At 42.0% G+C, this 18141-nt stretch overlaps 1 protein-coding gene across 1 annotated transcript in view; it reads left to right on the plus strand.

Annotated features, from left to right (window-relative positions):
* lrig1 (leucine-rich repeats and immunoglobulin-like domains 1) overlaps positions 1–18141 on the plus strand; it is a 37656-nt gene that overhangs the window by 2127 nt on the left and 17388 nt on the right. The window contains exons 2-3 of the mRNA XM_034868876.1: positions 10175–10246; positions 11447–11521. Coding sequence (XP_034724767.1) covers positions 10175–10246; positions 11447–11521 — 147 coding nt within the window. The remainder of the gene's footprint in view (positions 1–10174; positions 10247–11446; positions 11522–18141) is intronic.

Here is an 18141-nt window from a genome sequence, read left to right on the forward strand (position 1 = left end):
CTCAGGGTGAGTAAACAAATAGACCCAAACATATCATGACAAGTAAACCTCTTCTTTATTCACTCAGATTTATGACAGGTATTACTACAATTCCCATTTATGTCTAGCTGTAGTTCACAAATTAACTTTCTTGTAAATTAAGCATCGAGTCCTCAGGATAAGACTGACAACAGTTAAAAGGCTGTGTGCCAGCTCATTTAGGAAATGAGCCCATTAGGGATATTTGTTTTATAGGAAGTCCTTCAATATCTGGGAAACGTCAGCACTTATCAAGCTGAATGACACAATTTATTTACAGACAACACAACTCTGTCCCCCCAATCAACATTTTGGTTCCCTCAATATATTGTAACCAATGTGAACCCTACGTAAATTCTTAGTGACCATTGTGCATCATGTTACAAAATCTTCAGCATCTGTTTGTGTGTGTGTGTTTGTGGGTTGCTGGGAATGGGGAGTTAAAGACCAAAGACTTCTCTGGCTCCCAAGTTCCAATGTTAGGCAGTTTATCTTCCCCTGGGAAGTAAGGAATGCAACTTTTAAAAAGTACTCTAAAAACATGAATAACGGCACTTGTGCCCGGGTACCGTCCTTGCCCTGAAGCACCACTTAGCCAAGTTCAAGTGCAGACGCTGTTTATCATGCAAGTACGCAGGCACACACTGCTCCTCCTGTCCTCATGGACAAAGGACAACTTCTTTGGGACAATTGTCCCGTCTGAAACAGCTGCTCTAAACTTTTTTGGTCCTGTAAAGATAGGGTCCTGTGTGTGCCCTGTCTCGATCCGAGTCTATTTCTGTTATCTCGGCCAAACCTTATCGGTCAAGATTTAAGGACCCGCTATCTTGTTATTTTCAAAGGGATTGCTTTATTACTTTATAATCTTTTAAAACACCTAAGTTGCATATTGCCACACTACTTGAGATAGTTGCTAGATGTTGGCAGGTAACTCAAAGGAAACCAGCTCTGTTCCTCTGGGGTCTGTAAATGAGCCGGATTAGCAGATGATTACTGTAAACCAAAAGAGACAGGTATGGACAATTTCACTTGTGGCCCAGTGTGATCCCATTATAGGGTACCATACGCCAAGTCCTGTCCGCTTGAATGAATGAAATTACTTATTGTGTTGTGGTTTGAAAGTTATTCTAGTTTCTGAGTGCTTACTTCGCACAAGAATGTGTGTGCTGCCTGTGGGCGTATGTTATTCTCAGACAAAAGGGAACCTAGTACGAAATGACAAGTTGATGTAGCAAGAGTTATAGTACAGTGCAGGAATCATAGCTTTATCCTGTCAGTAGAGCAGTTTCAGTTTGCACAATGCGGTGGACAAATTCTGTTTGTCCGTCTCTACCTTGAGACATCTGAGCCAAGCGAAATCTGTGTGAAATCGACTGTCTGTGTTATGTTTACCCCAGGGATCGAGGGAGCAGAAGCACCAGCAGTGGTGATAGGGAGGACAGTATTGGTGTGTGTCAATAGGCACAAGTGACCTAGGCCAGCTTTCCTTCCTTTCTCTTCTACATAATTCCAATGTAAGACTCAATAGAAAAATCTCAGTAACCTTAAACACCTGTGGGATTTGACTGCCTCTAAAACACGTGTGACTGCAGTTGTTAATCAACAAGAAACACCCCGATTGGTTGCATGCTTTGTACAACTGATTACAGGCGTTTAACATGACTATGTTCTGCTTTGCTGTCCAGAGGCAGTTTTTATTATTATGGCAGTTCAAGGAGAAAAAAATAAATCCAGTTAAAAACAAAAAAAAAACAAATGGAGATTTCCCACCCTTTTGTGTGGGCGAAGGATTGCACTGTCATGTATTTACTGCAATTATCTTTAAACAGGCTCTTAAATTAGGGAATACAGTAATGAACACGGTACTAGTACCTCAGGACCTGCAGTCATACAGCAAAGAAATAGTTCTTAAGGAGAGTCCTCGTATCTCAGCATGTAGGACTTTTGTGCAGGTGGAAAATGATTTTGCTCACATATCCTGTGGACAGGGAAATATCAGAACAGAAAAGTTCTTGGTACATCTATTACGTGAGACAGGTGTGCATGAGAGGGACGAGTAGGTCAAAAGTTACAAAGTTACGTCTGCACACTGTCTAACTTGCAAAGAAACATTGAATGTCCTATCTTTGCAAGGATGACAGTGTGCAGTAGTTTGCAGACATGGACATATCAAATGCTGAATGTTTTATTTAGAATAACCACAAGCTTTCTTCTTTAAACACTTTTGTAAAGGATGTATTTCTATGACAGAGGGCCTTCTTCACCTTCTCATATGCGCATTTACCCAAAAAACAAACACACATATTTCTAGTTTTAGCTTTGCAGCATTATCTTCCGATGCTCCCACAAGTGACACTTCCCCCTCCGTTTTATTTTTCCTTGGACCCACATTTACATCTTGCCCTAAGGTAGCTCTGTTTATTCACTTTCAGAGCACTCTGGGGAGTCATTCTGGGAACCCTGTGGAACGTATGTGTCCAGAGGAGGTACAGTAGGTGGCTAGAGAGGGCTAGCAGTTTATCCATCAGCAGCATTTTGAAAAGAGGAAACAAGGAAACCAACATGTTGGCCAAGTATCAATCTATTTGGTCAGCTTGTCTGAGTGACAGTCCCATTTTGCAGCAATAAAACTGAAGTGAGATGAACAAACAGTGAAACTTCTATCTTTTTAGATAAAACAGATGTTGATAAAGGTTCCTTTTGGGGACATCATTTGAAAATGGAAAAAATTTGTTGGAAAACTTGGAAAGTTGGGAAAAAGGTAATACATTGCGATATATCACAGAATATTGTATCCTGTTTAAAAACCCAATCATATTGTATTGTCCAATAACTTTGGCTAATTTACAGGCTTGTGGTGATGCTCAGTGTGCTACAGGTGCCCAAAAACTATGTTTGGTACTGGGAATTAGTTTTGTCTTGTCATGGTTCATGTGTGGCATAAACATCACACTTTGTGAGAAAAACAATTGTGGCAGAGGATCAGGATGTCAATTCTAAGCTAAAAAAGTGTTATTCATATTTTTCCCCAAATCGTGCAGGCCTACTACAGTCTAGTAAGACCTTATTGCAGTATGAATGAATCAACAATACAATGCAAGAAAATTTATCATGGTATCAAATATTTCTTATTATGTCCCATCCATGTTTGGACATGGATGGGACATCATTGTACCACCCATGTGATTGACCACAGAGGTTTCTAGGTTCTAGGGGTTAAACGGGTGCTATGGCGGCTTTAAGCCTCTGCAGTCATTAATTTGATTGTCAAACATATTCTTTGCTGTTTTACATCAGTGCTTCTAACATTTAACCAAATGACCGCCAGTCTCAGATGTCTGTCCATTGTCTGTGATTGATCAATCGCCTAATAACATTCAAAGCAAGTTTGCTCTCACACAGTCACATAGTCCCTCTTAGGAGTGGCGCCTTATCTTATTTGCAGGCAGGGTAATGTGTATAAAAAGCATTTCCCCCACTGTGCCACTGGCATAATGGGATTTTACAAGTAAATAAAAGCATGAACATTACTAATCTTGCTGGCGGAGATCACTGTGGTTGGATAGAGGAAGCAGATACACGGTGTCTGTTTGCCAGTGTCTTTCCATTTTCTCTCATGCAAGATTGTCTAATTTTTTTTTTTTTAATTTATGGTTACGCAAAGCTGCAGTTTTTTGCTATGGGGTTTGTCTTTATTTTCATTGATTAAAGTAGAGTCCTTGCATCACCAGCTTGCACCCACTATAGTCGAAAAGCAAGAAGAAGGCTGATCCTGAATGGTCCACTTTGTAAACCAGCATTTCACAAGTGGTTTCCCATGTTTCCCAATGTGCTGGCCATAATGCACGGTGTACACCAAGCGTTCTTCCGCAACTCAACCCCGAGCTGTAGCCTTAAACCTCACAGTACAGCCTGACTGGTAAACACAACCCCAAACACAAAATGGGTTTGTGTTGGTGGTTTCATGACAGGGGCTGGGAGCTCAGCTGGCTGCTTGTGGACCGGTCGGCAGAGGGGGGTGCTACAGATCACCTGGCCTGGGGAAACATTTTCCACCCACTGCATGGAACTGTTTTGTCAATGTCACGGTCTGCTGCTGCTGCCTTCGAGCTGGTTACTCTAGCTGGTGAAAGTCCTGTCAGTGGTCAAAAACCCCAACCACTGTCACACATGTTGCTACACACTGAGAAAACCCAAAGGAAATGAAATATTACAGGACTGTCTGCTTGAATGTCACATATTATCAAACTCCTTTATTTTTTACACACTGTTTTACTTTCTCTAACCTATTAATAATTCGCCACAGTAGGACTAGAAGGATGTATGAACGCTAAACTGAGTGCAGAAATACTTCTTCTGTTGCAAAACAGGTGAACATTTCAGCAGCTGGGGCAGAGATGCCCTAAAAAAACCACAAGGGGTGTCTACGACATTTCTTGCTACACAGCCTTGTAATCTTGTGGTATTGGGAGTGATTATACCAGGTTTGTTTATTGTCACGGTTTTCCTAGCCCTGTGACTCTCATGTCCTCTTGGGCAGATTTTAAAGTCAAACCCGAGTGCTTAGAAGGGTTTAGGATGATATTATCTTTGGCACAGATTTTAATCAACTGCTCTTCACTTTTTCCTCCATTTGTCAGTGTGTTTCTGTGGAGAGTAGGGGTGGGAATCAGCAGACGCCTCACGATACGACATCATCTGGATACTTATGCCACAATACAATATTATTGCGATTTCAAAACATATTGCAATACTCTGCGCTATATTGCAATTTTTAACCTTTTTTTTCCAACTTCAAATTTTTCCCAATTTCAACTGATGTCGCCAAAAGGAAATTTTCAATTTTATTGCTGCAAAATGGGATTGTCAAGCAGACAAACTGACCAACACATATATATTAAAAGATCAATAATTGGCGCCTGTGTATCGATACAGTATTGCCACTGAAAATATCGCGATTCTATGCTGTATCGATTCCCCCCCCCCCCATCCCTACTGGATAGTAAAAGGATAGGGAGTTCTTATATGGCAGTTTAAAGCTAGCGGCAATCTAATCTTTTACTGTAAATGTGCCGCCAACCAATTGAGAGGATTCATGTAAAACATTAGCTGTGAACAAATTAGGAAGGAACAGCTAAGGTTGAGCCCCTACTCGAGTAACAACAGATACATTCTGACATTAACATGAAGATATGGAGTGAGCTCATGGCCTCGCACTGGCTTTAATGACAATCAAACAGCTGCTGCCACAAGTCATTCTACAGGAATCCAGTCAGCAGAATAGATGGCCCTTTTGTGAAGACACTTTAGGGCGCCAAGTTTTTTTTTCCACCTTTCCCTCTCCCCCGATGTCGGTGTCTACAAAGTGGGCTTGATCGATGAATCATCTGTGGATTCTCTACATCTGGTAAGCGTTTGGAAATCTGGGGAAGATGTTAGAGGAAAAAAAAGCGTGACTTGGACAGAGAGGGAGAGGTGCTGTGTGCAAGCTTCTCCCCAGAAAACAGGCAGCCCTTCGAAAAAAGAGTGGAGCTTTGAGTGCTAAGTTGGGCCAAACATTTTTTAGTCTCTGTACTTTCTGATACTGTTGAAAGGAAAGGAGCATCAGAGCTTCACTGTCCCACCCACATATTCACTTGTAGCCTACTTAGAGTCCACTATAACACATGAATTTCACCACTGGCAGGAGTATTATTATTGCTGAAGTTTGCTAAGCTAGTATAATAAACAATAAGAAGTGAACAAATTGACTAATGAACCTGTCTTTTTCTTTGCTTTGAAGTTGAGAACACAAGGTCAGCTGCCTGCACAGTACTGAAACAATAGCCCCACTAAAGAGACGTAAAATATTTATGTTATCCTTTTCGATTAATTAGGGACAATCATTTCCTTTTACTCATAATGAAGTAGTCTGGTGCCATTTGTAAAAAATTACATTGTTATCCCGCCAGAATTGTGTGTGTGCGTGTGCGCTTGCGTACGTGCAGACAATGTGTGCATGTGTGCATTGCAGTGGGGACAACGTAAGTGTTGCTGTGCTTCTCATCTGGAGTGTCCAGGTTGGCGTTGTTGGGCCCGGCCGTGGGGTCATGCAGTGCCTTGGGCTTGAGCAGACCTTTTTCCCAGCCTTCTCCCTGTTTGTGTTGAGTGCCTCACTCCTTCCACTGCATTAGCCTCCAACCAGCAGCGTGAAGACTGGCGGTGCACATGGCCCCAAGATGTGGCCTGCCTTCCTGCCTCTGAAAACTTCAGAAACTGAGTCACACTCCTAGCCTCACTGATTTCAAAGGCTGGGGCAACTCCTTTGTTGAATCTTGTGTGTGTGTGTGTGTGTGTGTGTGTGTGTTGCGATGCATTAATGTGCAAGATCTAAGTTCTCCTCACCCTCCCCAGAGCTTGCACTTGCTGGTGTTTTACTGAGATTTCATCTCACATTTATCATTTTTTTTACTATTGCAAATCATGTTTGTCAGCATATGCTTTTAACCTTTACAAAGATGATAAGATATTGTTCTGCCGGTTTCCTTTCTTTGTTTGAATGGTGTGTGAAATGCTGGCCTGGAGTTGGTGTTGGCTTTGTGTACACTCTCACTGCAGTTGCCTGGCTATAAACTGGCCCTTAATGACAGGAAGAGTGCTGTGTGTGTATGTGTGTGTGTGTGTCTGGCCCTCTGACACTCAGGTTATTATTTGACTAGTTTTATGATGCTCTGAAATCGGCCACATTAAAGGGCCTTTGTCTCCCAGCTAGTCCACAGAAGGCTCATCACTGACATCACTTCACACTTTCAGGGAGCAAAGTTCACATCGTTTTATCTCTGGTTGAAATGGTAAAGATAATGATGATGTATCTATGTATGTGCAAATCCCTGCACCCTCACCATATCTCCTCTCTCCCACACGCAGACTGTGTGCTGACTTACAAGCATGGTGTCATATGCTATGACATCACTCCTGTACTCCCAGCTTTCCTTTACTCCCACAGCACCCATAACAGCTATTTTTTAAAGCTTTTTAATGAGTTTTATATGTCAGATCAGCTACATGGTCCAGCAATGACGGTCTGCTGCAGGCACTGTGCCCCATTTTTCTTCCTCAGACAGTTTGCTGAGTCAGGCGGGCCTTTCATGAGTCGTCTTTTGAATCTTTTTTTTTTTCTTCAGGCAGGCTCAGATTAGAGCTAATGATTCCGATTGTTTATGTATCCTTCCAGTAGTTGTAGTAGGTGGGAGTGTATCTGCACCTATTTATTTCAAACCAGCTCTCTTTCCAGCAGCCTTCTTGTTTCCTGTCACTCCACTTCTTCTGACCCAAAAGAGGTTATGGTGACCGGTGTGCTCAGTGATGGCCAGCACTTTGCTGGAACACAGTTGAAGTGTTGGCTAGTGCGCTTTAGAATAGACAGAAGGCTAATTGTTATTTCAGGGGGCCGTGTTTTTAATATTTGTTAATATTTGTAATATAAGCTGTTTTTACTTGAATACGATGACTTCTGAAGAACTTGTTCAAGAGTGTTTTCCGCCAGAGTAGTCATAGAATGTTTCTGTGGTAAGGAAGGATTTTTTTTTAAGGTTAATGACTTGATAAATGACTTGTAAAACAACTGTTAGTGCAAGAGTAATACCATGATCGTTCATTTTTGATTATTCTGTTTAATTGTCTTTTTAGACAATTAAACATTAGTGAATAATCTAACTTAAGATTTTTAAAATGAACGTACAAAATTCTCACATGGCTGCAGTGCACAGTCAGAACAGCTCGTATTCAGGAAGAAAGTAAGTATTTGGCTCAACCCTGAAGCCCTGAATTATCACACACTTTCTTTGGTTAAGTGCCTGGAAAAGAGATCTTTTGAGTTTGACCCTGCTGACTAATGTCAAACAGTCCTGCCCCTTTGTATAAACTAGTTGTACCATACAATGGAATTCTGTGTTTGAAGCATTTAGCTAAACTGCTTTGTTGGTGTTTGCAAATGCTAATCACAGTGACTGTTCCCATCTTAACTACATCCTTTTCAAGCTGGTTGGATCATAAAGGTTGTTGTGCCATCGCCGGTTTGTTCTCCACACCTAATGTCGAGCTTGACAAGTTGTTTGGAAGATTCTCATTCTTCTCAGTATGTGTGTTTCTGCTGATGTTGGTCTCAACATCTTTCAAAGTCAAAAACTCTAATGACTTCAAGGCTTCTTCCAGAAACAGCATGATTGTAAGGTTACTTTCTGGAAAGCATTAACCACGCATAGCACTGGAGTGCCTCCCCCAAACTCTCCTCCCACAAGGGGGTGGGGGTGTAGGAAGGGAAACCGGCGTTATCACTAGCTTCATACAGTAGGTGTGAAATGCTGTGATACTTATCTTATCTGATAGGCAAGAAAACATATCTGGCTGAGAATGAGAGGGAGAGAAAAAGGCTCAGTTGCGTAAACACCGGCGATGACTGAGAAAGAGGCACATGCTTGCATGCTCACACAAAGGACCAGTTTTGTTTGTTACTGTGGCCTTTAGCACCAGTACGGCAGGTCTGGCTCTCAGACGTGACTTTCTTTTTTCACTTAGTCATCCATTTGTTCTGTTTTGCCTATTTCCTCCACCTTAAAATGCTAAAAAAAGAAAGAAGCCATTTGAAGGTGGTGTCCTGGATGAATCTTTATTTGCCCATAATGCAAGGTTCACTAGTAAAACCTCTTTACGGGTTTTGTGCCAGAAGCAGTTTGAGGGAAAACTACTGATTGTTCTTCCAGATGACAGCGTTCTACCAAGTTAATCTTGTCTGAGGTGTGTGTGTTTGGTGTGTGTGTGTGTGTGTGTGTGTGTGTGTGTGTAAATATAAGTGTCTCCAGGCAGAGGCAGTCCATAGGAAAGCTGTGATTTTTTCACTTACAAGGTAATTGCCTCCTGTTGCAGGGGACGACAATTTTGTGATCTGGGCCGTGTTGGGAGGTGCGCCAGCAAATGATCATAACATAGATACACACCTCCTTGTCAGGCCTCTGTCTGGAGGGCAGACACATGCTCTGCTATTATCTCGTCACACACACACACAGGGCAGGAGAAAGATTTGGGGAGGGAGGCTGTCATTATCTGCAATCAAGCACAGTAGACAAGAAAGGGAAATCTGTTAAGTGAGACTGAGATTGAGATTGATAGCCATAAATAGTATTAAAAAGTGGATGGTGTATGATGTTAGAGAATGTAGTCTTTGCTGTGGTGTCGACCCAGGATCCTCCCATTTGGTTTCCTAATTTCCATTCCTACTTTCTCTAAAATAAACAGCGCCTGCCACAGAGTTCAGCCCCTAAACCCCCTACAGCGGTCTTTTAAGGCCAACGGTGGGACAAGAGGGTGAGGAATGCGTTGCATCAGGTGAAAGTGTCCCCAGTGTCTGGGAACAAGCAGCCATCTCTCGGCAGGCTTGTGAAACATTCCTGTGCTGTCTCTCACGTCTGGATGGAGGGATGGAGGGGCGGGAGGCAAGCGGCATGGAGCTGTGGGCTCTCTTTGTCTGGTCTGGCCTAACCCCACCGCAAAAACACAAACGGCACTCTCACTGCAGCCTCCTCTCTGCCAACAGCCAGGCTGTATGCCAGCCAGGCAGTAGGTGTGTGTGACAGCGATAGCACTACTTTATGCGTGAAATAAAGTTCATATGGCGTCGAAAGCTCCATCCAAAATGCACATTTGTGTTAGTTGCACACACATAACCCCTCCTTCCTTCTGTCAGTGGTAACTCTATACCACTGGACAAATCACTCTGTAATAAGCCTCTGTAAAAGTCAAGTGCCTGCCAGCTATTAAATACACTGTTAGCCTAAAGTGCAAATTGACTGTTGCAGATGAATGGCCTGTGGGTTGTGTTTGGAAAGTGAGCCAGGAGAGTAAGACACACTCAGTATCGATAGTATCGATCTGGCCCTCCTTGAAGGCCAGCTGAATAGATGTACTGCAATGTTTTCAGGCATACTTAATGTGGACGGATGAGGCTATTGAGAGAAATAATTGTTGTGATTGATCAGGATCGTTATTTTGACTACTGAAAAATGCCTTTGACAATGAAAGCTATGAAAAATATTGTTGCACTGCTGATTTTTTGATTTTTAAATTTTTCTCCTGATTCAAACTACTTTTTCTAAATTTACATCTTCTTGTCTTTTTCCAGGAATCTCGGCCACAACAAGTTGACTGACATCAATGTTGAAGCTTTTGAGAACCTTCCCAACTTGAAAGAGCTGTAAGTAATCACTGACAGAGTTGGGTTTATTTTTGTTTTTACCGGTGCAGGAGCTTAAACAAGTGTGATTTATGGCAAATTAAAAAGTAGACTATGTCTGAACATTACTGTTACCTTCATTGTAATGAATTTATTCTAACTGGAAGCGTAGCTCACTAACATTTTTAAGAAACTTGTTGAAAATGTTACCAGTGGCCCAACTCTGCTGCCACACTATCCTCACACATACACTTGATTTATATTGAGGAAATAGACAGGGACTACCTGAACACTTTCTTCCCTAGGTGTGTGTATGGCCCTGTTAGGAGTCTATTATTTCTTTGTTGTGCGTGTTTAAAATGTTAAACTCTAGCTTAACTTTGTTTTAATGTTAATCCATAAGTGTCAGTTGCGATACATTTGTATTAATGACTAAATTCTGACTAGGGTCCATGGTTGCCACTCTACTTCCTGGTAGCATCATCGTATGCGTTTCCTCGAACTAAGTCCAATTGAGAATAAAGTGGTGGTTTCTATATTAAGCCTCCCCTCCACCACCCGATACTGTGGCCAACGCTGGCCTTGTAAATATTTTATATGGTGAGGAGAGGGCTTGGCTTTGTGTCACTCAGCGCCAGTACACAAGACACATACACACACATACACAAGCTAACTGTTGATACACACACTGGTGACATCTTTGGCAGGCTGGCCGGCCAGTCATACGCTCCTCGACATCTGTTTTACTCCCGTGTTATTTTTGGTTTTTAAAGGATGACTTGCTGCCTGCTCTGCGGCAGACGTGACAAGTCGTGTTGTAAATCTTTTGATTTATACTAAGTTTGATTGACTTTAGCCTCATGTGATGGAGCATGTGAAATAACTGTGACACTGTGGCATCTCAGCTAGCATGTACATTTTGTATAGAAATGACAGGTTCACAACTTTACAAATATTTGATGTAGATTAAGGTTGGTTGCAGCCATTATTAAACTTACATTGAAGATTTCAAATAAGAATTTATATTGTTGGTTATTTTCCCCAGTGAGACTACTTAATGTTTTTCCTGTGCTCCTAATTCTTTCAAGTGTCTAAACTAACTTGGTTAAATGCCTTTGTCAAGTCCTCTAATCTCATAATAACATATTCTCGTGCATTTCTTTATTCAGGGAACAATTTTGTTCTCTAACCAGATACTGTGTGTGTGTTTGTCACTTTCAGGCGACTGGACCACAATGAGCTGATGTCCATACCAGATTTCGGGCAGGCTGCTTCCAAGATTGTATCTCTCTACCTGTGAGTACTGCCCCATTCAATGCTTAACACAGTGCCAGAATTATCTGGCTCTCCATTAACTGTATTCTGAGGTCATTGGCCTCTTTGAAATTCTCCTGAAATAGTATCCTGACATCTGTGTAGGATGCAAATGCCTTTGCATCTCAGAAGTAATACTGCATTTATGTGACTCTATTGCATTAAACTATATCAAAAGATCTCCACTTGAGCTCCTTTGGCGTAAATTTGGAGCTCTGTCTGCAACGATTAGTATGTGGTCAGGTAACTGACTAGTCTCGTTGGCTGGCCATGTGGTCCTGTCTACAGCGAGTCGTGCTGGCTGCTTGGGAGTGTCAGCTCGTATGTACTTCCAACTTGGTTGCTGTTGTGAAACTGTGCCTGTAGGGACTGCCTGCACAGGCATCCAACTAGAGATTTACTGCCCTATTTGGGTAGGGCGCGTGTACGCTTGTGTATATCTCAGTAGTCCATCAACAGTCTCATTTATACACTGTTAAGGGAAACTCATGGCAAGAGAAATGTTGTTTGGTAACTTTATTCAAGTTGTCAGAAAGTACAACCTCCGAGTACCCTGGAAATCTTTTCTCACGAGAGCACAATTTGAATTTGCTCAGCGAGTTACTCTGGCATCGAGTAATGCTGCTCATTAACTATACCCTTATAGCTGAGCTGCACCAATCACATCGGTGTATCTGATATGGGCGGGCCATAGGCAAACTAAACAGATGACGACAGTTTAATCTACCAGTTAGCTCCACTAGTAGCTAAGCGTATGGGGCTCTGGAAACGTCACCCTGTGTGTTGTTGTGATTGGTTTTAGTGTTATCCAATTGTTTGACGTGAGATTTTCAAATGCACGCTTGGTGCGACTCCTAGAGATGGGTGACTTTCATTACTCAATCCCAGACCCTTAATCTTTCAGATTTGGGTCTGGATTTTCAGGTTTACTGAGGGGAATACACAGAAATGTATCATGTGAAATATTATGATTATGGCGGTACGCCGCTGCAGAATGAATATAGGGGAAACACTGTAGGTGATGTTCATAATACGTTTTTGTTAAATTGGAAGTTACATTTTAGGAAATAAACTCATAATAAAGTACTGTTACTTAAATGGTTAAAACCACACTTAGACCAGCCAGACCTCATTATTCGTACGCTTTTATTTAAGTCTTCGATGTTATCTCAGCAATTGTTTGTGTTACTATGATGCTCAAAAATATCTAAAGGTATGCAAGCCAGACAAAACAAACAGTACAAGGAAATGCTTATTACTAAGGTTACACCAAAATAAGCCTAAGATAAAAAATAGACACTAAAGTGGTTATAAAAGCTTATTACGATTCTTATTATCAAGATAAATGGCAATGCTTCATGGTTTCAGCTTCCATACAAACACACACGTGACAGCATTCCGGCCGTATCATCTGTTGGGTGGACTGTTGTTTTTCCAGCGTGCCATAGTTTGTTCCCCTTGTGTGACCAGGGAACATTCTTACATCTCATTCAAGCTGAAACAAGAAAGTCAAACCCCCCTAAGCTAGTCTATTGCTAACCATTAGCTTCAATCCGTGTATATGCTTTCACACCCTGCTAGCGCTCCGGCTGACGACCTGGTGGTAAACTATGCAGCTGTGGTTCCTGTAATATTAGTCATGATCATATCATGTTCAGTGCTGATATTTGTTTGAGTCACACCTCACCCTGCGTGTTATCTGACTGCTTCTCAGAATTGATCATGATGCACTATTGTGGTCAAAAAAATTTCTGTAAGCTGTGGACAGTTAGGAAGGGCGGATTTGAGGTTTGAGCAAGCAACTCTGACATCTGTCTGTTTCCAAAAGTGTGAACTATTTTGTTATTAGGTTTTCTATCAGTCTAGATCTGTAGGGTTTAGCACAAACTCCTGTTCAATTTGCTTGTCACACAAAACAGACTGGAGAAAGTTTCCCTTTACTTAAACAAACTGTGCCGAGTCGCAGCCCCTGCAAATAATCGGGGTGTCTTTTTTTGGCCTGACTTGAAGCCTGTTGCTAGGGCAAGGCCTGCAGGCCTGATGGGAGTGGAGGCTGGAGGGAGGGTCAGATCTTTACAAAGCCACACAGCTGAAGTGAAAGCCCGCTGAAGCACTTGCAGCTGCAGCTGTCCGTCACATGGCTAACAGTAAAATGGGTGACAGTGAGAAGGGGAGGGAGGAAGGCATGGGGGATGTGAACAGTGTCAGATTGGGGTGACATCACCACATGTTAAAAGAGGAATGGTCGAAGAGAAGTTGTGGAGAACGCAGTAGGAGTGTACAGAGAGGCAAAGCAAGAAAAAAAAGGGAAGCAAGAGGTGAGCTCATGCTCATGGGTTATTCCCAAAAGCAAATCCAATGCACACCGTCTCCCTTGCCAACTACCAAGCACTCTGGAATGTGAGAGTTTGTGGGCACAGTGTATGTGCCCTGTGTGTGGTAGAGGCAACAGTATAGACTGCAGGGCAGTGTTACTGGGCCACTGGTTGAGAATGAGAACGTCTGGAATGTCATCTGACTACAAGTTTATGTGAGACAAAGGTTTTGCACGCACGCACGCACGCACACGCACACACACACACACACACACACACACACACACACACACACACACACGCACAGCAAATGGACTGAGAATCTGTCTTCAGCCCCTCATACAACAGTAAACTCTCAAAAAGGCTAAGAACCCACTTAATGTGATAGGGCTGTTTGATTATGGAAAACATAATCAATGAGATTGGGGGGGGCATCATATCTAAGCATCATATCTATATATATATATATATATATATATATATATATATACATATATATGTGAATGATCCTTCTCTCACATGAAGAGTCTTTGGATCAGAATAAAATCTTTTACTAGTGTAAGTTGGTTTAACTTTGCAGATTTCACACAACAATTACATATACATAACACAATGTGCATCTCCCAATACATTTTCACTCACTATGACCACTACGACTGTCATTACTAAACAGTCACATCCCCGTCAGTAGGATTGTTTGCTAGCTAACCTACGCTACAGAAAAATCCAGCACATAGACGCTACCTTAGAATAACGTGAAACCGGTGATAAAATGTCACTGCATATTTTACTCACATTTTAACAACAACACAAAATGCTGAGGGAACATTACTGCGGTATGCATCCCCACTAACCTGGAACACGTTTTAAACAGTAAGTGAATGCAGCGTGTTGAGGGAATACAACTTATCCTTCAGCGGGGAGGCCGAGGCAGAGGGAACACAGGGTTAGGTAACGTTAGCTTCTTAACTCATCTGGGGTACGATAAACAGTGAATTCATCAAAGTCAGTAGCCATAACGTTATTTTCCAAGCAACTGTAGCTTTCATTTTTCACACGGTTTTCATGGTCAATCAGCCGCTGAGGCTTTCATCAGTTTGTCACTGTGCCTGAGGAGAAAATGTTGTACTCACATCAGGAGTTTGCGAGTGATGACGTCCTGTCACTGTTCCAGGTGCTCGCCCTCAAAGGGGAGAGAGAGTAGATGACCGTTCGCTTGAGTTCAGGGGAGCAGACAGCTCTTCAGAGTCGTGTAGTTACGACTTCATGACATTTCTTTTTAAATATTAAAGGAGTGACAACACTGTGTAATATAATTGTTTTTTCTCAATTACTCTATTTTTGTTAAAGTTGGGAAACAACATCGTGATCAATATTAACATTCGATTACTTGCACTGCCCAAATATGAGGTTGCTACTGTCTGACTGCCTCGGAGTGTTTGAGTTTGCTGGTTGCTGAAGACGATTGCGCTGTCTGATGGAACTAAAAAAGTGAATTGTATTTGTAGACACATTAAAAAGCAAATGAAAACAGCACCTTTCCAGGATTTCTGGCGTTCTAACTGTTCAATTAAATCCCAATTCCCGCGGTGTGGAGCAATCTAGGTACTTGGGAAAGTACAAATATTTATAATATATTTTTGGTTTTAGCATATTGGGAGGTGGAGAGAGCCAGGGCTTGGAGATACATTTTACATGTAAACACGTCTTATTGGAAATGTGTTACAAACAGACCTTTTTTAGTAATTATATTTAATACTACTTGAAGATTTTTGTTAATTCAGCAACTGTCATCATTGGTGATGATTACATTTTGCCAAGAGAATCTTCAGACAGTAATCGTTACCAGCACAAGGAGCTATCTGATTCGGACTTTGAAAGTTGGGCTTACAAAGAAGTTGATGACTTACTCCTGTGAGAGTTCAATATACAAAATTATGAAAAGACTACTTCACTCAAGACTACTGTACTAGTCTTGAAATAAATAGGGTGACTTTTCTTTGACCTTTTTCCACTTCCTGCAGCTTTCATCCCCTTCCTTTCACTGGCATGTCTGGCAGTTGATAGCTGCCACTCTTGTGGAATTCATTAGGCACAGACAAACCTGACTGTATGGTGGTAGTGCTGCAGTTTAAACCTTTCTGTGGTCCAATCACTTTTACTTTATTTAGATGTCTATAAACCAATTAAAACAGATAAATCTTATCAAAAACATTGTTTAAATAACAAAAAAAAGTCACCTGGTCACATTGAAGCTCCTTCAGGAACTAACCAAAGACCATATGCCAGGCTCCCACAGTCCCACAGTGCTGTTGTCGAGCCCAATGGCATCCCACAGTCTCCCAGAATGCCACAGCAGGACGGTTAAAAAAAGGTTTTAAGAAAGTTCTAAAAATGGTGTCAAAGTGACAACAGAGCAGCACAAACTTTCCCATTGTGCTCGGGAAAGTTTGTTGAAATCGGCTGCCCAGTCATCATCAAAGCAGTCCTTTAAAACAACTTGGGATAGAAATCATATGGCCCGCTGGATGATCTGATTTTAAAATAATTCTCCTTTTGTCCCGACCGCCAGCTTCAAACGTAAGGGAAGGCCAAACAATCGCCCCCAGAGATGACACTGGAAACGCTAGAATGGGCTTGCAAGTGTAAACTGCTGATGCACTTTCCATACATCAAAAGAAATGTCAAAATGAGCCAGGCTCATGATAATCGGATGGTCAATGGGGCGGGGTAATGAGATTTGGAATTAAGTGGAATCAAGGCGAAGGACATCAAAGGGAACAAGAGGGAACCCAGCTCCTCTTTATCAGAAATGTCACTGGCCGTATGATGACTTTTTATAAAAGCTACTATTGTGTGTATGTATGGACTTCAAACACTTAGAGCGTGGGGCTTTATCTGTCTTTCACATGCAGCTTGGCTCCTACTCTGGTGGTGGTGGGGGGATTTGATTTCAGTGCTGGAAGGAGAACAGGGCGAGAGAACGAGCGAGAGAAGTCAACCTCTCCCACCAGTTTGAGACTGATCTGTTTTTCCCATCAAAGGTCACCAGCTGTTGACCCCACCTCACCCCTTCATTATCCCCCTCCCTTTCTCCTAGCCCATTCTTTTACTCCCTCCTTTGCTCATGCTCACTGTAGCCACTGTCTGTCTGTTGCTCTGTCCCATGTGTGTCTGTTGTGTGCGTGTGTGTGTGTGTGTCCAAGAATGCTTGCATGGCTCGTCCTTAACTATTTCTACCACTGTTTATTCAGGTGGGCCACTGTGGTGTGACCCCTCCTCCTTTCAGACACCAATAAATGTGTGTGTTTGTGTGTGTGTGTGTGTGTGTGTGTGTTTGTGTGTGTGTGCGTGTGTGTATGAATATGCGTGTGCGTGTGCGTGCATGTGTGTCCATCTGCTGGATGAAGGCTAGAAAGGAAGCAGGAAGGAGGGACTAAACTTGTTTTGACAAGTTGGACTGGTAGGACACCTGCTTTCTCGTGCTCTTTCTGTCAAACACTCATATGAACACAACTTAAAAAGTTTTAAGCTTTTAAATAACAAGGGAGCTGAGTCTTTTGTCATTTTCCCCCCCAAATTCTGTCAACATCTCCGTAGGTCAAGTGACTTTATCTTTCAATATATTATTTAGGAGTAAATGTTGGACAATTGATTAACTGCCCAACCTCTGTGAAGACTAGTGTTACAATACTTGCATACATTACTTGATTTATGGTAATCCATGCAAAGCATCAGATTTGGGCAAAATGGATCCCAAGCTGGTCAGATCCATGTTAGAAAATGGGGCTTAAACACTGGTCCTGGGAGTAAAACACAGTTCGGTAGACTCGGTGTGATTTGGGGGTGCAATTGCAGCGTTGTAGCATTTTTCAATTGGTTTGGTTTGCGTTCACACTGCACTTTGTCAAACGCACCACTGTTAACACATAATGGTCGCTGGTCTTAAGGACAGAATATCTGAGTGAACACTATTGGTCAAAAATAATCGAGCAACGCCAAATTTATTTAAAAAAAAATTCTTTAGTGTTTCTAATATTTGAGAAGAAGGAAAACTATGAGCAGCTGACAAGACAGCGAGTGAAAAAGGGCGGCGCCAATGTGAGATAGATGATGATGTTTTGTCACACATAGCATCAATCTTAAATCCTATATAACACTGTTTTTTGGTTTACTTCCTATATTTGGGTCAGATTGCATTCTCAACTAGAGCGAACCAAACTCTGGCGCACTGCGAACTGAGACCCCCGTTTTCAAGCGGGTTAGGGTTCAGTTAAAACAGACCAA

Source organism: Etheostoma cragini, chromosome 4 (genome assembly GCF_013103735.1).
Source record: "Etheostoma cragini isolate CJK2018 chromosome 4, CSU_Ecrag_1.0, whole genome shotgun sequence".
In the NCBI taxonomy this organism is placed as follows: Eukaryota; Metazoa; Chordata; class Actinopteri; order Perciformes; family Percidae; genus Etheostoma; species Etheostoma cragini.